The 20,822-nt window shown below is 38.9% G+C and overlaps 2 protein-coding genes across 3 annotated transcripts; both read left to right on the top strand.

Moving 5' to 3' along the window:
- The first annotated feature begins 386 nt into the window (after nt 1-386).
- On the top strand, nt 387-13,960 carry LOC109153687 (structural maintenance of chromosomes protein 4). The gene is made up of 28 exons (XM_019301560.1): nt 387-735; nt 816-905; nt 1,229-1,330; nt 1,412-1,588; nt 1,698-1,828; nt 2,188-2,266; nt 2,348-2,505; nt 2,590-2,665; nt 2,817-2,945; nt 3,044-3,188; nt 3,618-3,748; nt 4,230-4,382; nt 4,492-4,681; nt 5,205-5,338; nt 5,663-5,821; nt 10,625-10,933; nt 11,021-11,197; nt 11,332-11,415; nt 11,563-11,772; nt 11,855-11,944; nt 12,022-12,143; nt 12,236-12,391; nt 12,484-12,591; nt 12,702-12,762; nt 13,005-13,139; nt 13,231-13,318; nt 13,407-13,479; nt 13,560-13,960. Exons 1-28 carry the CDS (start codon nt 583-585, stop codon nt 13,678-13,680), a joined length of 3,741 nt encoding a protein of 1,246 aa, XP_019157105.1. The 5' UTR covers nt 387-582; the 3' UTR covers nt 13,681-13,960.
- A 481-nt stretch (nt 13,961-14,441) lies between these two features.
- On the top strand, nt 14,442-16,883 carry LOC109153688 (vacuolar amino acid transporter 1). Of its 2 annotated transcripts, XM_019301562.1 has the most exons (4): nt 14,442-14,536; nt 14,573-14,634; nt 14,807-15,414; nt 16,121-16,883. In XM_019301562.1, the coding sequence occupies exons 1-4, from the start codon at nt 14,463-14,465 to the stop codon at nt 16,634-16,636; spliced, it is 1,260 nt and encodes a 419-aa protein (XP_019157107.1). In that variant the 5' UTR covers nt 14,442-14,462; the 3' UTR covers nt 16,637-16,883. The 2 variants fall into 2 exon arrangements, with proteins under 2 accessions (XP_019157107.1, XP_019157106.1); XM_019301561.1 differs by having other exon boundaries at nt 14,442-14,634.
- The last annotated feature ends 3,939 nt before the right edge of the window (nt 16,884-20,822 follow it).

Raw genomic sequence — 20,822 nt, forward strand, 5'->3', positions numbered from 1 at the left:
CTCCATGGTCATAATTTTATCACTATATATGTTCATAATTGTAAGTTCATAATGTTAGAGCTCTGTGTTCATAATTTCATAATTGTATAACTGTATATTCATAACGGCATAACTGTACATTCATAATAAAAAAAAAAAAAATAACGCCGTTAACGGTAAAACGTGTGCGATTTTTTTTTTTTTTTTTTTTTTTTTTAACTAAATGACGCGTTTTTTTTAAAAAACGACGTCGTTTTGGGCCCGTGTCCACAATTCAATGTGGACACGGGTCCAGGGCATAATTTGCCATAACTATCCCGGATATACAGCATAATTTGCCTACTTCAGATATTTGGGCCTTTACAAAAGTGAACCGGTTCTGCCCATGTCCAATTTGGTTTCAAAATTTCCCGCCCAAATATTGGCGACTAGATTTGTTGAAATTTCCTCTTCTCACACCGATGATACTGATAAGCTTATGCTGAGCTGACAAGCAAATCAAAGGCCATTACGCCTAGAAGAATCAGGAACGCATAATTTCAGCTTAGTCGAATATTTGACCGGAGTTGGGCTTCAGCACCGGTGTTTTCTGAACCAGTTGTTATGGGTGCGGAGGTGGAATCGGCGACTGTTGACGAGTTGATGACGGAGGACAATCGGTCGGGATCTCGAGGACCGAGGCTTTTCATTAAAGAGATGGTGATGAAAAATTTCAAATCCTATGCGGGCGAACAGCGCGTTGGCCCATTTCACAAGGTTAGGGTTTTCTTACAACTTGTCTTTGAGAAATTAAAATTGTTTGAATCTTCTGGTGCTTAATTGCCCCTATTCTGCAGAGTTTCACTGCCGTGGTCGGTCCTAATGGAAGTGGGAAGAGCAACGTGATTGATGCTATGTTATTTGTGTTTGGAAAGCGAGCTAAACAAGTAAAAAGAAATTTTAATCTCAAGTGTTTTTGTTGATTTTATTCTCATGTGTTGTACTTTTAGTTTCTGTGTGTGCGTGTTTTTGTGTGTGTGTGTGTGTGTTTTTTTTCTTTTCTTTTTTGGTCGTAGATGATGAATGGAAATGAGATTTCTAGTTGTGCAGCAGAAAATGAAATTGAAATTATGATTTCCATTAGTATTTAACGACTCCAGAAATTTTAAGAATTTATTTCTTGCTACATTTTGTTATTTTCTCCACATGTCATCAGACATCAGTGGTTGCTTTTCATGTTCAAATTTGCAATTTGCTTGTATTTGAGCAGATGCGGCTTAATAAAGTGTCAGAGCTCATTCACAATTCAACCAATCACCAGAATCTGGATAGTGCTGGTGTATCTGTTCACTTTCAGGAGATCATTGACTTAGTATGTTTACTTGTTCTTCTTTACTAATGAAGTTGAAATTGGGATGTGACCATTTCATTGACTTCACGTGCCTCTTTATAGGATGATGGAACGTTTGAAGCAGTCCCTGGAAGTGATTTTGTAATTACTCGTGTTGCCTTTAGAGACAATTCCTCCAAATATTATATTAATGATAGAACAAGTAATTTTACTGAGGTCACAAAGAAATTGAAAGGGAAAGGAGTTGACTTGGATAACAACCGCTTTTTGATTCTTCAGGTTTGTATTTATTATTATTATTATTATTATTATTATTATTTTTAATTGTGAAATGTAGTACAACAAATTTGCTTGCATTCTAAGTTAAAGAAATGTGTAATTTCATCAGGGTGAGGTTGAGCAGATATCGTTGATGAAACCGAAAGCACAAGGACCTCATGATGAAGGCTTTCTTGAGTATCTGGAGGATATTATTGGAACTAACAAATATGTCGAGAAGATTGATGAATCATTTAAGCAGTATGCTCTGTTACTTTGTCAAAGTTGATTATCTTCACTCCTGCAGATGGCTTTGTCTATTGAGTTTAAAGAATTTATTTCTCATAGTTTACACACAAGGTTTTACTTTAAGAAGGGAAATGGTATTTGAATAATCATGCTGCCTTAAATTTTCTTCTTTCTAATGTATGCCATTGATATTCTGGTTTCCAACTTCCCATGTTTTTCTTTGAACAAGCCATTTTATGATGTCACGCGTTTAATACCAGAATTGTATCAGTATCTTAACTGCCATGAGTAAACATCATAAATAATCATATTGAGTGTATGCATGCGACATTTCTTAAGCCTGTGTTTGTGACATATTAAATTGCTTATAGGCTAGAATCCCTCAATGAAAAGAGGACTGGGGTTGTTCAAATGGTGAAGCTGGCAGAGAAAGAAAGGGATAGCCTGGAGGTATGTTTTACACATAACAGGTGCCTATACTTTCCTCAATCAGTGCCTTGATAAATTAATTTGTAATGTTGACTCCATCAGGGTGTAAAGAATGAAGCTGAAGCCTACATGCTTAAAGAATTATCCCTGCTGAAATGGCAAGAGAAAGCAACAAAGTTAGCTTTTGAAGATAATTCAGCAAAAATAGTTGAGATACAGGGTAACATTTTCACCACAGAAGAGAATCTGAAAAATGAAAGGTAATTTATCTATTTTCAAGCTTGAATTCATGTACCTTGTTGCTTCATTGCTGTTGATTCTGAAAATAGCATGCACTGTTGCAGGGAGAAGATTCGAGAAAACAGCAAAACGTTGAAGGAACTTGAGTCACTTCATATAAAGTATATGAAAAAGCATGAGGTCTGGACTTTAGATTCATCTAACAAACTTTGGCTAGCCATTTAGTACCGCCTTGCGTAGAGTTCCCTGCAGTCAATTTGAATTCCTGTCTCTTTTTTCTTCCTTTCTAGCCTTTAATTATACTGGTCTTTACTTTTGCTTTGAAAACCAGGAGCTTGGTAATACCCTGGGACGTTGCAAAGATGAGTTCAAGGAATTTGAAAGGCAAGATGTGAAGTATCGTGAAGATTTGAAGCATTTGAAAGAGAAGATGAAGAAGCTTAATGTTAAACTTGATAAGGTTTAGGGAAAGCTTGACATTGACTATGCTACTATATGAGGAATTATATGCTATTACTTTAGAATTAGTGCTGACAGCCTTGCTGTTTTTTATTTTAGGATTCAGCAAAAATTGAGGACACCACAAAGCAGTGTGAGGAGTCCACTAATTTGATTCCACAACTGGAGGAAGATATTCCTATGCTGCAAAAGGTTTTACTGGATGAGGAAAAGATCTTAGAGGAAATAAAGGAGAAGTCTAAAGGTAGAGTAGTTTCATATGTGCTGACAAAAGATTAAGGATCTTCTGTTTTCTGTATTTTGTCTTCATGAATTTGCTACTCAGCTCTTAGTAGATTAGAGAAAATCTCTCATCCCAAGGTTTCTCTTGATATTAATGTGGTAGATCCCATAATGGTATGATCTAATTTAATGCCTTCCCAAATGAAGGCTTTCATAGTCCTCTGTCAACCTGTCATTAGTTTCACCTGATTCATCTCCTTTGTTTGAATAGCTTATTTTTCATTGACTTAAATGTTTGTTTCTCTTGTGGTTTACTGGAAGTTGTCATGATGGCTCTGTTAAATTAATTTAAAGGTTTAATTCTCCATACTAAACAATGCAATTTAATGTAAAGATATGGGTTAATTAATTACCTAATGTCCTTCCATATTGTATAACATTTTAAAAATAGTTGAGACGGAGGTTCTCCGAGGTGAGCTTGCTGAAGTTCGAGCTGAATTAGAACCATGGGAAAAGCAACTGATTGAGCACAGGGGAAAATTTGAAGTTGCATCAACTGAAATGAAACTTCTAGCTGAGAAGGTAAGCTCTGAGATTGTGTTGTTCTGATGTCAAGTGAGGTCTACCTTTTGTTTATTGCTTGTTCTGTTTTAAAGAGGGCTCTGTCTCAGTCACCTGGGAAGATATTGTATAGACTTCTGCTGAGGAAATATATTATGTTTATGATGTGGGATTGCAACTGATGAGATATAGTCACAGGATGTGTTTTACACTTATTTTTCTTATCTAGAGTGTTTATTGGCCCATTATTATACTAGTATTCCTTCCAAAGCAAATTTTACGCAATTACATATATGTGGTCTAAATGGATTTAAATTGTAGAACATGATATGCTAGTACTCAAAATATTATTCTTGTTTAGTGCAGATGCTATTATTTAGTGATCTTGCTGCATTATTTGCCATGTTCTCCCTATTTTGTACAAATTGATTAACTGCTTGTTTAAGTCTGTGATTTGGTTCGGCTGGTTAGACCTTTTGATGCTTATTTTGATTACTTGCAGCATGAGGCTGGCCGTGCTGCTTATGAGGATGCTCAGAAGCAGATAGATGAAATTGAAAAGAAAATTGAGGTTAAAGGTGCAGGCATAAAGAACTTAATCAATGAGCTCGAGAGGAGTAAGATTGAAAAATCAGAAGTGCAAAAATTGGAAAATGTATGCATTTTTTAAAATGTAGTTTTTTTTTTTTGAATTTTCAAATTGCATGATGCACTTCATATTTTCCTGGGTAACTGTGCACGGTGAAAATTTTGAGCCATTGCAGGAATACCTCCTAGAAGAACAAAGATTAACTCCTCTTGAAAAAGCTGCTAGACAGAAGCTCACTGAGCTTGTATCTGTTATGGAATCTGAGAAGAGTCAAGGATCTGTGTTGAAAGCATTACTGCATGCCAAAGAGGCAAATCTCATTCCAGGAATATATGGTCGCATGGGTGATTTAGGTGCTATTGATGGTGAGTGCGTTTCTCTTTTTAATTTTTATGTGCTAGCTCACTTTTTGTATTTATTATTTGTCCTTTCACATGGAAAAAATTGCAATTTAAGTCTATCTAGATACCTTGATTACCTTCTCCTTATGTTTATTCTCAACTTTACACTTATGCTGCTCTATGAGCAATTGAGAAATGAGAACTTCCTTCGCTATGCTAGGACTTGTATAATGCTATAAATTACTTTTTAATTAAAATGATCTAAATTTGAAGTGTTATATATTGTGTTATAAAATTTATATTTTATTGCAATCAATCACATGCCGATACAAGTATTATAATGTGAAATATTAGTGTCTGTTTTTCCTAGTATTTTTCCCAATAATTAATTAATTACTTTATCAATGCAATTTTTCCCAGTGGCTTCTTATTTCAATGCATCAAACGACTAGTTCTTGCACTATTCTAGTCAATTTGCCTTTTTTCTTAAAATTCTGCATTATATGTATGTGCACTTGTATTTATTTATTTAATTTTATTTTGACAGCAAAGTACGATATTGCAATATCAACAGCATGTCCTGGACTTGACTATATTGTAGTGGAGACAACTGCAGCAGCACAAGCATGTGTGGAGCTACTTCGCAACAAAAATCTTGGTGTTGCAACTTTTATGATTTTGGTAGACATCTCTTTTAAGATGGAACAGTTTTTTTTTAATTTGTATTTTAGTTTTTTTTTTTTTTTTTTTTTTTTCTTTTTTCCCTAAAGTTAGATTAGATAATGATTGATTAATGTTAATCTGGATGCTTTCTTTGTGTGGCCTGTTTAAGGTGCATCTAAAAAATAGCAACATTGTTTCCTGCATTTGTGTTTTTCAAGATTTTGTTGCTTGTAAGAAACTAAACAAAGTCTTAAGTATGTCACGTAGCAGATTATGAACATTCAGAGAAATTCTTTCTGTTCCTTAGTTTGGTTCTTAGGTTTGGAAAAACTGCTTTTGCAGGAGAAGCAGGTTGATCATTTACATAGAATAAAGGAGAAAGTAACTACGCCTGAAGGAGTCCCACGCCTTTTTGATTTAGTTAAGGTTCAAGATGAGAGATTGAAGCTTGCTTTTTTTGCAGCATTAGGGAACACAGTTGTTGCTAATGATATTGATCAGGTAACATTTATTTAACTTTCATTCTTTGACCTCTGCTTCATTTTGATTTTTAGGAGACTCTTGAAAAATGTAAAATTTTAAACTTTCCTTTACCATTGCCAAATGATTATGATGCAAACATTTTTGTGTCTTGAATTCGGAAACAATTATGATTCTGTAAGAAATTCTGAATAGTTCTACTTCTCAATTGAAAAATACAAGCCCTAATTTATACAAAGAAGAAGATTGATTATAGCGAAGAGAATCCTATAATCAGGGAAAGTAAATAAAAGGATCACTAAACTAGGAAAGAATAAAATCATATCACTAATTACAGATCCTAAGAATATATGCATATCAATCTAATATTTTCACATATCAATTCTAATATTTCCACACTCCCCCTCAAGCTGAGTTGTATATATTATACAAACCCAGCTTGGAATTGAATTCTTCAAAGCTCCTTCTAGGTAGAGCCTTCGTAAGGATGTTGGCAATCTGTTTCTTTGTAGGAATGTAATTGAGTTCAATGATCCTCGAATTCACCTTCTCATAAATGAAGTGCCTGTCTATTTCAACGTGCTTTGTTCTATCGTGATGAACCGGGTTCTTAGCAATGCTGATGGCAGCTTGACTATCACTGTACATTTTGAAAGATGTAGGAATTTCAATTTTCAACTCATTCAACAACCTTTTAATCCACATCCCCTCACATATACCTAATGCCAGTGCACGGTATTCTGATTCTGCACTACTCCGAGAGACAATTGACTGTTTTTTGTTGCGCCAAGTGACTAGATTTCCCCATACATAGGTACAGTAACCACTAATCGATCGTCTATCCGTCAACTCTCCAGCCCAACTAGAATCCGTGTAGACTTCTAGGTCTCGGTTGTCATGCTTTCTGAAGTGCAAACCAAGACCTGGTGTCATTTTGAGATACCTTAGAATACGATAAACAGCTTCCAAATGCTCCTCATTAGGGTTATGCATATGTTGACTTACAACACTAACAGAGAAAGCAATATCAGGTCTGGTGTGGGAGAGATAAATTAGTTTTCCCACTAATCTTTGATAGCTCCCCCTCCCTACTGGAATTGGTTCCCCACTCCGATTTGTTTTTAAGTTAGGGTCCATTGGAGTATCTGTTGGCTTACTTCCAAGCATTCCAGTTTCGTTTAGAAGATCTAGGATGTACTTTCGTTGAGATATAACAATCCCTTCCTTAGATCGAGCTACCTCCATCCCACATGCACCATTCTTCTCAAGAGCATTTATTTCCTCATTGACAGCAACCTTCCATTTGGGATCTCTTAATGCCTCGTAGATGTTTGTGGGAATCTGGACAAGATCAAGAGAGGCAACAAAGGCTCGATACATAGGAGTTAATTTTCCATAAGCAACATACCTTTCTATTGGGTGACTAGTGCATGTTTTAACACCCTTTCGTTGAGCAATAGGCAAATCAAGATCATCAATAGCAGTAGATACCAACTCATGGGTCATAGAGTCCTTACCTTCATGATTTTCAAGGTCAAGTAAGCTCGAATGTGTGTTTGAACAGTCCTGGCTTTGCATGTTAGCCTCTATATTTTGAAGTTTTCTCCTTCTATAAACATGGAGTTCTGGTGCTTGAGGAGGTGAATTTGGTAGAGTGTTTTCTGAGGATGGATGGTTGTTTATTAGAGGCGAAGATGAGTTGATTGTAGGAAGAGAGGATGACGGGTGATTGACCATGTTTTCTGGAGTCACATATGATGAAAGAGGTAATAGAGAACTGGGTGATGTAGGTGATAAATCAGGTTGAGTTGGAGTAGGTTGATGTTGGTATGGTAGGACATTAGGTGAGGGAAAGGTAGCCTGATTATCTTGAAGTGTTTCCCAAAGTTGATATTTGCTCAAATGCTCCCCCTGAATACCAGATTTGGGAAAGAATGATTGGTGTTCAAAAAAAGTGACATCCAAAGTATGATAAACTCTTTTTGTGACTGGAGAGTAACATTTGTACCCCTTTTGAGTATTAGAATACCCAATGAAGATGCATCTGTGTGATTTGGGGTCAAGTTTTGTTCTTTTGTGATCATAGATATGGACAAAAGCAGTACAACCAAAAATTTTGAGTGGCAATTCCGAGGAAAAAAATGAGAGGTGAGGGAATGCTTGTAATAACAAGGATCGTGGTGTCTTGAACTTTAAGACACTACTAGGCATACGGTTTATGAGGTAAGTGGCAGTAAGTACAGCTTCCCCCCAAAAGTGTTTAGGCACATGATTTGAAAACATGATGGACCGAGAGACTTCAAGAAGGTGCCTATTTTTTCTCTCAGCCACTCCATTTTGTTGAGGGGTGTTGACACAGGAACTAATATGGACAATTCCCTGATCTAACAAGTATGGACCAAGAATTGAGTTGTAGTATTCTGTCCCATTATCAGTTTTCAAAACTTTAACTTTTTGTTTGAACTGATTTTGAATCATGGAATGAAAAGCTTTAAAAATTGATGCAGTTTCTGATTTTTCTTTCATGAGGAAAGTTCATGTGGTCCTAGTGTGGTCATCAATGAAGGATACAAACCATCTAGAACCATTAACATTTTTCACCCTTGAAGGCCCCCAAATGTCACTATGTATCAACGAAAAAGGTTGAGAAGGTTTGTAAGGATTGCTTGAATAAATGCTTCGAGTATGTTTTGCAAGTTGACACACTTCGCAATGAAAAAACTTGGGGTTTTTATTGATAAATAAATCAGGAAACAGTTTTTCAAGATAAACAAAATTTGGATGTCCAAGGCGAAAATGCCACAACATGACTAGACTCTCATTGGAGACAGAAACAGAATTGAAACCATAATTTGACTTGGGGAAATGTTTATTTTCAGGAGTGTTTTTGAGAATATAGAGACCACCGCAAATTTCAGCACTGCCAATCACCTTCTCCGAGCCCACAACCTGAAATTTACAAAGCTTAGGATAGAATTTAGTTACACAATTCATGTGTCTCTAGTGAGTTTACTGATGGAAAGAAGGTTGCAACTTAATTTAGGAACAAAGAGAACAGATGAAAGAAAAAGTTCATCAGTTAATTTGACAGATCCTGTTCCTATCACGTTAGAGAGGGATCCATCAGCAATTCTGACCGTGGTGGGATTGATACAAGGTTTGAATGTATGAAAAACCTTTAAATCACCTGACATATGGTCGGATGCCTCGGAATCCACAATCTAAGGACTTGTGTTATTGGAATTTGCAGCAAATGCGTGAGAAGTGGTACCTTGATGACTTATCATACTAACATGTGCTTCAGCGGAAGGTGGGATTGACTGTTGTGCAACAGATATCTGCCCAAAAAGCTTTTGCAGCGCCTCAAGCTGAATTTTTGAGAAAGGACTGACTTCATTGGGTGATGTTTAAGAGGTTGCAGCCACATTAGCACGGGCTTGATCAGTACGGGGTTTGGGTTTCCAATCAGCAGGTTTACCGTGAATTTTCCAGCAAGTCTCACGATAATGTCCAACCTTTTTGCAGTGCTCACATCATGGTCTGCCCCCTTTTCGAGGCCTGCTATCTTGAGAGGAAGTATGAGTGAGCATTGCAGAGATTTCTGAGTGTGAAGTTGTGTCAGCCATCATCAATTTTTGTCGGCTTTCCTCCCTTCTAACTTCAGCAAAAGCTTCACGAATGGGAGGAAAAGGTCGGACACTCATGATTCTCCCCCTGACCTGATCTAGGTTCTTGTTTAAACCTAATAAAAATCTGAAGGTTCTCTTTTGCTCAACAATATTTTTGTAAAGTGCAGAATCATCAGGACACTTCCAAGAGTATACTTCAAACATATCAAGGTGTTGCCAGTACCTTGTTATCGTGTTGTAATATTGTGTGACATTGGAGTCCCCTTGCTTTAACTCAAATAGCTTGGTTTCAGTTTCAAACAGTTCTGAAGTGTTTTCAGAACTGGAATATGTGTCACGTGCTCCATCCCAAATTTCTTTGGCGGTACGATAGAGGAGAAAATTTTCTCCAATCTCAGAAAGCATGGAGTTGATTAACCAGGACATTACCATATGGTTTTCAAATTTCCATTGGCGATAGCTAGTATCAGTTTCCTTAGGCTTCACGATTTCACCTGAGGTATTCGTCTTTCCCTCTACCAGAGACATACATGAGAACTGACTGGGACCATTGAAGGTAGTTGTGGCCGTTGAGCTTATGAGAGGTGATTGGGAGAGGAGAACTATCAAGGACTTGAGGAAGGTTAGGATGATTTGTGACAGTCGAGTGAGAAGGATGTAATGACCCATCTAAAGGTGAGGAATCAACTGGAAGGGTTTCAATAGGTTTAGACATAGTTGCTGGAGAGATTTGGTGAGGGAGGATAGAGAAGAGCTAGGGGTTTAGAGTCAGGCTCTTGATACCATGTAAGAAATTCTGAATAGTTCTACTTCTCAATTGAAAAATACAAGCCCTAATTTATACAAAGAAGAAGATTGATTATAGGGAAGAGAATGAGAATCCTATAATCAGGGAAAGTAAATAAAAGGATCACTAAACTAGGAAAGAATAAAATCATATCACTAATTACAGATCCTAAGAATATATGCATATCAATCTAATATTTTCACATATCAATTCTAATATTTCCACAGATTCCAAGCCATAAACCTGAGTGGATTGGTGTTGGTGTTGGTGAAAATGTGAAATAATCTCTCACCAAAAGTAGTGTGCTATTTGTGATTTATTCTTGTAAGATTATTTTTCCCCTGTTCATGCAAAGATATCTTTGAAAAGAAATATAGCCATGATATGTGATTGCCTCTTGACCTATAGGCAACACGAATTGCATATGGAGGAAACAGAGAATTTAGGCGAGTTGTATCACTCGATGGTGCTCTTTTTGAAAAATCTGGGACTATGAGTGGTGGTGGAAATAAGCCACGTGGTGGTAAGATGGGATCTTCAATCCGACCTGCCAGTGTTTCTGGAGAAGCTATTGCAAGTGCTGAAGATGAGCTTTCAAAGTTAAGTGAAAGCTTGAGGAATGTAAGGCAAAAAGTTTCTGAAGCAGCAATGCGTTACCGGTCGTTGGATGAAGCAATATCTCACCTGGAAATGGAATTAGCCAAAAGCCAGAAGGAGGTTTCATATCTGAGACTTGTTAAAACATTTTTTATAAATATTTTCTAAAGAGGCCTTTGTTAACTTTGAATTTGGGGTTTTAACCAGATTGACAGCTTGAAATCACAACAAAGTGATTTAAGAAAACAAATGGATTCCTTAAAGAGAGCTTCAAAGCCGAGCAAGGATGAAGTTGACCGACTGAAGGAGCTTGGCAAAATTACAACTGCCGAAGAAAAAGAAATAGACAAGCTGACACAAGGGTCAAAGCAATTGAAAGACAAGGTTAAGTTTATCCTGGTTTTGTGCTTTTCAACTGTTATATTTCAGGAGTTTGTGGTTAGTTCAATTCCGTCTATTCACATCACTTTTAACTGAGAAAAAGTTTCTTAGTTCCTGTGATATTTTCATTGTTGTAGGCTTCAGAGCTTCAGAATAAAATAGAGAATGCTGGTGGTGTACGGCTGAAAAATCAAAAGGAGAAGGTTAACAAAATTCAGTTGGTAAGCATTTAGTTGACGTAAATTCAAGTTTGGTGGCAATTAGTCAATATGGCCAATTAGTTTTACATTGGTGTGATAGAATTGATGCAACACCTAATACGTTAGAATTCCTAGCATCCCCAATTACAAATGCTCTGCTTATATCAGGATATTGACCAAAAAAGGACAGAGATTAATCGCCGCAAAGTTCAAATTGAAACGGGTCAGAAAATGATTAAAAAACTGGTAAAGGTGATAGAGGAATCTAAGAAAGAGAAGGAAAGACTTGGTGAAGAGAAAGAAAATTTGCTTTCTATGTTCAAAGTGATTGAACAGAAGGCTTTTGCAGCTCAGGAAAACTATAAGAAAACACAGGAGGTTGGTAAAATACTTTTAGTTCTCTTAAGCAAATAGGATCTTTTGATAGGCTTAGTAATTTATTTATTCATTTTTTATACAGCTCATCAATCAGCACCAAGATGTTTTGGATAAAGCAAAATCAGATTATGAAAACCTCAAGAAGGCCATGGATGAATTACGGGCATCAGAGGTCTTGTGCTGTTAAACTCATTACTGCCTTTTTCTAGTGAACCATCATTCCATAACATTGTTCAACTGGAGGTGCAGGTTGATGCTGACTACAAGCTGCAAGATATGAAAAAAGTGTACAAAGAGTTGGAACATAAAGGGAAAGGTTATGAGAAAAAGCTCTGTGATTTGGATACTGCTCTCTCAAAGCATATGGAGCAGTAAGACCTCACTCACTTATTGTACTCACAAGCCCTCCCAATCCTTGTTTCTTTTATTACTTATTTTAAACATATTTCTGCCTTTGGATCAGAATTCAGTTAGACTTGGTGGACCATGAAAAGGTTCAGGCAGCCCTGACTGATGGAACTCTTTCTGGAAGTTGTGATCTTAAAAGGGCTCTTGAGACGGTTTCACTTCTCGAAGCCCAATTGCGAGAGATGAACCCAAATCTTGATTCAATATCAGAGTATGCTTATTGTGAATTATAAAGTGAAAGATCCATCTCCTTTCTTATGTTGATGTGCTAAGAGTTTTCACCCTCACCCTCACCCTCACTAGGTATCGGAAGAAAGTGTCTCTGTACAATGGAAGAGTTGAAGAACTTAATTCTGTAACCACAGAGCGTGATGATATAAAAAAACAATATGATGAATGGAGAAAAAGAAGGTTTGATGATCTGTCATAATTACTTTTTATCTGTCCTAATTACTTATTACACTGTTAGTAGCACTTATGGTCTATTCACACTGAATAAGATTCTTTGTCACAATTGTCAGGTTGGATGAATTTATGGCTGGCTTTAATACGATATCTTTGAAGCTTAAAGAAATGTATCAGGTTGGATTATTTGAACTGAACTAATCATTTAATTCCATTTTCCAAGTTATCAGGTCAAAGTTTGTGTAAAATTTGTCATTACTTATAATTCTGCTGCAGTTAGACTGAGTTTTTATTAGGCAAGGAGTATTGCCTTGTGTTTTTATTTTTATTTTTTCTAACAAATTTAGTCTAATGTATTTGTTTAATTGTTTTCCAAATTGCTTGAACCTTCAATGAATTTGTTTACTATCGGTTTTCAGATGATCACCCTTGGAGGAGATGCAGAACTTGAGTTAGTGGATTCTCTGGATCCTTTCTCGGAAGGTGTTGTTTTCAGCGTTAGACCTCCCAAAAAAAGCTGGAAAAATATTGCAAATTTATCCGGTGGTGAAAAGGTACACCTGTGAAATATAACTTCATGCTAGTGTTAGTAATATTATAGGAAGCTAATCTAATATATTGAATTTAATGAACTGGTAATTTCAGACACTGAGCTCATTAGCCCTGGTTTTTGCCCTCCACCACTTCAAACCCACTCCACTTTATGTGATGGATGAGATTGATGCTGCTTTGGGTATGCCCTTTTCATCTTTGTCACTTGCTAATGCTGTGTCTAACTTTCCCCCCTCTGTGTTTATTGATATCTCTGTTACACTTGCCAGATTTCAAAAATGTGTCTATTGTGGGACACTACGTAAAGGAACGTACCAAAGATGCCCAGTTCATAATTATAAGGTAAGGTACTCAAAACCAAAACATGCATGGTTGTGAAATTCATGCATTCGGAACGTAATTTGGAGCTAAATTTTGTGCAGCCTTAGAAACAACATGTTTGAATTGGCTGATCGCCTTGTTGGAATATACAAGACGGATAATTGCACCAAGAGTATCACCATAAACCCTGGAAGCTTTGTCGTTAGTCAGAAAGCTGCATGATGCCTGGGCAGATGGTTAGCTCGTGAAGCATGTAAATTCTATTGTCTGTATTTTATTGTTGAATGTTTGTCCACATGTCTTGTCTTGTATAACTGCTTTTAGTGTATTGTATAAATTTGGTAGCATTTAAAGTCGACTTTTTTTTTTTTTGAATTACCCAGAAAGTGTCTATGGCAAACAATTCGTCGTATGTAATGTATTTTATTCAGGCCACAATGTTACGTTTGCTGGGTGGGGCACCAAAATTTAGCCTTCACTGATCTAGATTTAGTTTGGACATTATTACCATCTATATCAATTATCATAAATAATATAAATCTTGCAATGCCAGTCAAAATGCCAATTTGTCTGGTGCTCGAAAACCGTACTATGTTCTAGGATTGTATTTTATTTTTATTTTTATTTTTAATGTCCGCGACAAAGACCCAAACCAATGCACACGTGATTATTGTTAGATTAATTTACACCTCCCCCCGTTCTGTAGATGAGATTGATATCGTGGAAACTGGAAAACCATCCTATCGCCATTCATCATTACGTTTTGAGAAAAGCTGAGAAACAAACAAAAGTTGCAAGGCAGCAAAGCACCGATGAAGGCTTTGTCCTTTAGTGTCGTGTTGTGTACAAAACAACCTCATCTCATCTCTTAGTGGGTAAGACGGATTGGTGGGGCTCCCATTGAATAATTGTTTTTTCATTCTATATATTCCTCTTCCCAGCCGCCTCCTCCTCCTCTTTCTTCAGCTCTCGCCTTCATTTTTGGAGCTTAAACAGTTTAGAACATGGAGCCCAAATTTGATGATGGGCATTCTATTACAGTAAATCTCTTGGATGGACATAAAAAACTCCACCAAAACCAAAACATGAACCAGGATGGTAATGGTATTCACCGCCCCGCTTCCGGCCAGACATCCTTTTCCAAGACCTGTTTCAACGGCATCAATGCATTGTCAGGTACTTTCGGATCTTCTTATTAGTTTGTGGGTCTTTATGGCAATGCAAAGATGAGATGATTTGATGTGTATAAGATCCGTTGGAATAATATAATTAGATCTCTATCTTTTGTCATTTTCTGTGTTATGTGTGGTGGTGATTGATTGATTGTAAAAATGAATGTGATTATCAGGAGTTGGTATATTGTCAGTCCCATATGCATTGGCGTGTGGAGGATGGTTGAGCTTGTTCTTTCTGTTGATAATCGCGGCATCAACCTTCTACACAGGCTTACTAATTCAAAGGTGCATGGTGATGGATTGTAGGATAAAGAGCTACCCAGACATTGGTGAGCGTGCGTTTGGAAGTGTGGGAAGAACAGTGGTATCCATTGTTATGAACTTGGAGCTTTACATGGTGGCCACGGGTTTCTTGATCCTAGAAGGAGATAATCTGGACTACTTGATACCAAATTTGAAGTTAGAGCTATGGGGGATTGTGATTGGTGGGAAACCCAGCCTGGTTATTTTGATTGGGCTGCTAATTCTGCCCACTGTTCTGTTGAACGACATGAGCGTTCTTTCTTACATATCTGCCAGTGGAGTAATAGCTTCGGTTACGCTTCTGGGGTCAATGCTGTGGGCTAGTGCGACAGATGGAATTGGTATTCATGCAGATGATGCCCTTGTTTATTGGAAGGGAATCCCCACTGCTGTTAGCCTTTATTCCTTTTGTTACTGCGCTCATCCCGTTTTCCCCACTCTTTACACTTCCATGGAAAATCCCACACAGTTCTCAAAGGTATGTATATGGCTATGGCTATGGCTATGGCTTACACTGCGTTTGAATCGCTCATCTGGTTTTGTTGGGCAGAAGTCAGTAAAGTGCCAAATCTAACACCATGTAACTAGGGGATTGTTGGGCGGAGGTTCAGTAAAGGACCAAGTCCAACACCCTGGTTCTCGAAAATGTGTGGTGGTTTTTATTGGGCAGAAGCCAGTAAAGTGTCAAATCTAACACAATGTGACTAGGGAATTGTTGGGAGGAGGCAGTTAAGGACCAAGTCCAACACCCTGGTTCTCGAAAATGTGTGGTGGTATAAGGAAATAAAGTTGGGCATTTGCTACCAGCTATAGCTTTTGGTGTAGCTGTAAACGTTTGATCCTAACAAGTGGTATAAGAGTCTAGTCACATGTTAGAGAGTGGTATAAGAGTCTAGTCACAGGTTAGAGAGTGCCAAGGTCCTCGAAAACGTGTGGCAGTGTAAGGAAATAAAGTTACGTTTTTCTACTAGCTATACCTTTTGGCGTAATGGTAAGCGTTTGATCCTAACAAGTGACATCAGAGTCTAGTAACGGGTTAGAGAGAGCCAAGTCCAACACCTTGACTCTCGAAAATGTACGACAATATAAGGAAATAAAGTTACGCCTTTGCTACTAGCTATAGCTTTTGGCGTAATGGTAAGCGCTTGATCCTAACAGGTCTCTTTTCTTTGCTTTGCTTGTAGGTTCTGATTCTGTGCTTTCTAGCCTGCACCATTAGCTATGCATCAATGGCCATTCTGGGCTACCTTATGTTCGGTCCAGACGTGCTATCTCAAGTGACCCTAAACCTCCCCACCCATAAAATCAGCTCCAAAGTGGCCATCCTCACCACACTCATCAACCCAATAGCCAAGTACGCCTTGATGGTGAAACCGCTAGTGAATGCGATGGAGAATTTGTCCGCATCCCATTGCAACAAGAAGGGGTGCAGCCTGGTGATCAGAACCAGCCTGGTAATCAGCACAGTGATTGTGGCCGTAGCCATTCCCCTTTTCGCCTACTTAATGTCACTGGTGGGGGCGTTCTTGAGCATAACGGCATCCGTTATCCTGCCTTGCTTGTGCTTCTTGAAGATTTCTGGGATATACCGCACACTGGGGGTGGAGATGATAATGGTGTCTGGGATTATGGTAATGGGTGTAGCTATCATGGTTGTAGGTACTTACACGTCTGTGCTGGAAATTTATGGGCATTTGTAGACCAAATTGCTCTTGATGATAGGTGGTTAGAAAGGTGTTTGGCGTTTCTCGGTTGTACAAGTTTTTTTTTAACATTTTGTTTTGGTTTGTTTTGTGTACGTGGAAGTCATATTGTAAGCCATGTTAACATGATCTTAACTCTGAGGGTGTTTGGTTGACATAATTTCAATTCAATTATAATGTAATTCAGCAGAGCTAAAAAGTAAAAATTATAGCGTTGGTTGAAAGGTATTGTAATCCTGTGAAATTATAATTTTCACTATTTGTGAAATTGTAATTTATGTGTTCCCCTAGTAAAATTGCAATTTATGTGTCTCCCTATGAATTGGAGTTCAGAAAAGAAAAAAGACTATTATTATTATTATTATTATTATTATTATTATTATTATTACTACACAAGGACATTTGAGTCTTTATATCACTTCTTCCTTTTTCATTTTCAATAATTCTATTCATACCTTTTAACCAAACGACATGTTAAGTCACATTTTGTTGTTTAGTTTTGGCTAGGGCAATTTATATCATGGATCAGGGTTCACATAGTATTATAGACCGTGAATCAAACGACAAGGTATATAATTCATACTCGTAAGGTACAAAATTTCATAATACAAGACACAAAAAAAAAAAAAAAACACAACATAGGACACATACACATATTATATATTTACTTATTTTTCAAATTTAATTTATGTGCATAATTTGAGTCCATAAACATAGAATTTCACAACACAAGACAAATAAATTCATAACATGAGACATAATTACTAATTTGTTTCAAGTATAGAATTCATATTCTTAAGTTATAGAATTTCATAACACAAGAGACAAATTAAAAACTCACAATATAAGACACATACACATGTAATATATTTACTTATTTTTCAAATCTAATTTAGATACATAATTTGTGTTCATAACCAGGGGCAGATCCAGAAATCTTCGTTAGTGAGGGCGAAAGATTAAAAACCAATGAGATATTTTGAAAAAAAAAAATACATAGATGCCGAGTCATAAATATTGTTAATTAGGATGAAAATTTAAAATACATCAAAATAAGATAAAAAAAATATTCAAAACAAATATGAAATATAATATAATTAATTAATTATGAAAAAAACACAAGCTACAAATAAAAAATTCAATTAGAATTAATCTCACTATAAATTCATGTTGTAGGATTTAAACCCCTAACATTTAGAAAAAAATCAAATATCTTACTATCTAAGTTAACTCATCTTTTGATTAAGTTTATGTAAATTTAGCATTTATAAATAAATTAACTATGTATACACAAGAGACCTATACGTACACTATATATAAATGTGATGGGAGCACGGGAGTGGGGGCAGCTGCCCCCGTTGTAGCTCCGCCAATGTTCATAACCACAGAATTTCACAATACAAACACATAAATTCATAACATATGACATAATTATAAATTTGTTTTAGACTCAAAATTCATATTCTTAAAATACAAAATTTCATAACACAAGACACAAAAGCTCATATTTACAGTACACTGTGAATCCTAATACATGGTGATAGTACTAATTCACCGGATGTCGGTTGCATGTACTAAATATATAAAATATATGTAAACAAAGAATGAATCAAGAAGAAACAAGAAATAGTTAAACCCTCCTTTTATTAATGTTCTGCTCTTTTCTAGCTATAGAGAGAAAGAAGAGGATATGTAGAGAGGGAGAGAGAGAGCCCAAAGAGAGGACCCAGAGATGGCCAAAATGGTCTCCTCTCACTTAGAGGGCTAGAAGCCCTTTTTATAGGCCTAAGGTGGCGGGTTTGACCCATCTCGGGTTTGACCCGTCACCTTTGACCCCGACCTGTAGGCCAAAAATCCGAACCACGAGACCCCGACCCGACCACACACGGACCCTGGGTATATAACTTATCATAAAGCCCCCACAGCCCGTGCTCTGACGACGAGCTAACGAGGAAGGGTTCGGGCTGGAAAAACTGGCTACACGGTCCGTGACATATGCTGGTTGCCTCGTTAAAAAACCTTAGGCTAACAAAAAACCCAGTGGGAAAAACTTTAGCCGAGGGAAAAAGAGTACAACGCTAAACACAGTCTAGTGGACCGAAAGGGAGCGCCCGACCCAGTGGTCGGACTTGCAACGCAACTTGCGAAAGGTCGAGCCCAACCGGTTCAAAGACCGAATTGCCGGGTACGACTGGGATCTGGAGATCCATCTAACCAACTACGGGGTTGGATCCGCTTGCGACCGAGAGATTGGATTAACTCGGGCGAAACGCTACTCGGGCGAAACTAAAAAGCAATTCGGGCGAAAAGAACGTGATTCGACCGTTTTGACCGACGAACGCGCTACTCGGGCTGGCGCAGCCCCCTCTCCCGTAGGTGCGAGAATCGTCAGCACAGGGGAGCGGATACGACGGGTTGCCGATCGGGAAACGATATCGCGGTCGGGAAATGACTCGACCGGGTCCGCGATGCGAGTGCACCCGGCTACTATGTCGACGATCAGGAACGATATCGCTAACAAGCGGTACATACACATCGCTAAAAAAGCGGTAAAACATCACACAAAGAAGGTAAACACATCGCTGAAAAGCGGCATTGCCAAAAGGCGGTAAACGCATCGCTGAAAAGCGGCATCGCTAAGAAGCGGGGTAAATACATCGCGCGGCATCGCCTAAAAGCGGAAACAACATCGCTAAAACGCGGCATCGCTAAGAGGCGGAATACATCGCGCGGCATCGCCTAAAAAGCGGAATCAAAATCGCTAAAACGTGGCATCGCTAAGAGGCGGAATACATCGTGCGGCATCGCCTAAAAGCGGAAACAACATCGCTAAAACGCGGTATCAACCGGTATAACCGGACTCATAGCCCCGGTGGTGGCAATGCTGACCTAACCGGTCATAGAGTGCCAGTGGTGGCGAAGCCAACCTAACTGGTCTTTAGAAATACCGGAGGCGGCAGTGCCAACCTACTCGGTCTAACAAGGCGCGTGGCTCACTTTTCCTTCACGTCGGAGGTGGCAATGCCGACCTGCTCGAGGTGGAAAAGCGCGTTGGACGACCGGGCTAATAGCCTCCAGGCGACCCCCACGCCAGCATCGCAGAGTGCCAGTGGTGGCGAGGCCAACCTAACTGGTCTTTAGAAACACCGGAGGCGGCAGTGCCAACCTACTCGGTGTAACAAGGCGCGTGGCTCACTTTCCCTTCTCGTCGGAGGTGGCAATGCCGACCTGCTCGATGTGGAAAAGCGCGTTGGACGACCGGGCTAAAAGCCTCCAGGCGACCCCCACGTCAGCATCGCCTTATCCGGGCAGACGGGTTGAACCGGCCGCTCTAGGCCGACCGGGCGCATGGCCTCAGGCGACCCACATACCAGTAAGCCGACCGGGCGCATGGCCTCAGGCGACCCACATATCAGTATGTTACCCGAGCAGACGATTTGAACCGGCCGCTCTAGGTCGACCGGGCACATGGCCTCAGGCGACCCACATACCAGTAAACCGACCGGGCATATGGCCACAGGCGACACACATATCAGTATGTTATCCGAGCAGACGATTTGACCCGGCCGCTCCTGCTACGACCGCCGCCCACCCTGTCCAGACCCCACTGTCGGACGCACTTATGTATAAGGTCATGTGATAGTGGAATTAACGGCCGGGCGAACTCAGGGCGTGGTCTTGCTGTTTGGCTATTGCCCTCGCCGGCTTTAACCGGAAAAAAAATATCGGCTTTAACCGGAAAAAAGTTTAACGACATTGCGGTCGTCGGGCTATTGCCCTCACTGATCGGTGACCGGAAAGAAGTTTAACGACATTGCGGTCGTTGCTGGAGCCTCGTCCGATTGGTCCGGAGACCCAAAATTGCCTACGTGATAAGGCTTGGTGCCGGGACTTTTCCCGGGCCTAACAATGCCGATGGTGGCTAGGCCAACCTGACCGGGATCTCAGTGCCGGTGGTGGGAATACCAACCTAACCGGGCTTGGGGTTCCGATGGTGAAAATGCCAACCTAACCGGGCTCTAAGTGCCGGTGGTGGGAATACCAACCTAACCGGACTTGGGGTGCCGGTGGTGAAAATACCAACCTAATCGGGCTTATTACAAATAAATTCTAACTATTACAAATTTTTCTAGGTACAAGCCCATAACTTAATACAATTTGTCGTTGGGCCTATACCACTTAC

The sequence above is a fragment of the Ipomoea nil genome, unplaced genomic scaffold (genome assembly GCF_001879475.1).
Source record: "Ipomoea nil cultivar Tokyo-kokei standard unplaced genomic scaffold, Asagao_1.1 scaffold2516, whole genome shotgun sequence".
NCBI lineage: Eukaryota > Viridiplantae > Streptophyta > Magnoliopsida > Solanales > Convolvulaceae > Ipomoea > Ipomoea nil.

Bases quoted from the DNA above. Each gene is read 5' to 3' on its own strand.
- LOC109153687 (XM_019301560.1), top strand. From the start codon at position 583: ATGGGTGCGGAGGTGGAATCGGCGACTGTTGACGAGTTGATGACGGAG. The intron at 1,829-2,187 runs GTATGCTCTGTT...AATTGCTTATAG, and splicing joins ATTGATGAATCATTTAAGCA to GCTAGAATCCCTCAATGAAA. The intron at 12,392-12,483 runs GTATGCTTATTG...CACCCTCACTAG, and splicing joins AATCTTGATTCAATATCAGA to GTATCGGAAGAAAGTGTCTC.
- LOC109153688 (XM_019301561.1), top strand. From the start codon at position 14,463: ATGGAGCCCAAATTTGATGATGGGCATTCTATTACAGTAAATCTCTTG. The intron at 14,635-14,806 runs GTACTTTCGGAT...TGTGATTATCAG, and splicing joins CGGCATCAATGCATTGTCAG to GAGTTGGTATATTGTCAGTC. The intron at 15,415-16,120 runs GTATGTATATGG...CTTTGCTTGTAG, and splicing joins ATCCCACACAGTTCTCAAAG to GTTCTGATTCTGTGCTTTCT.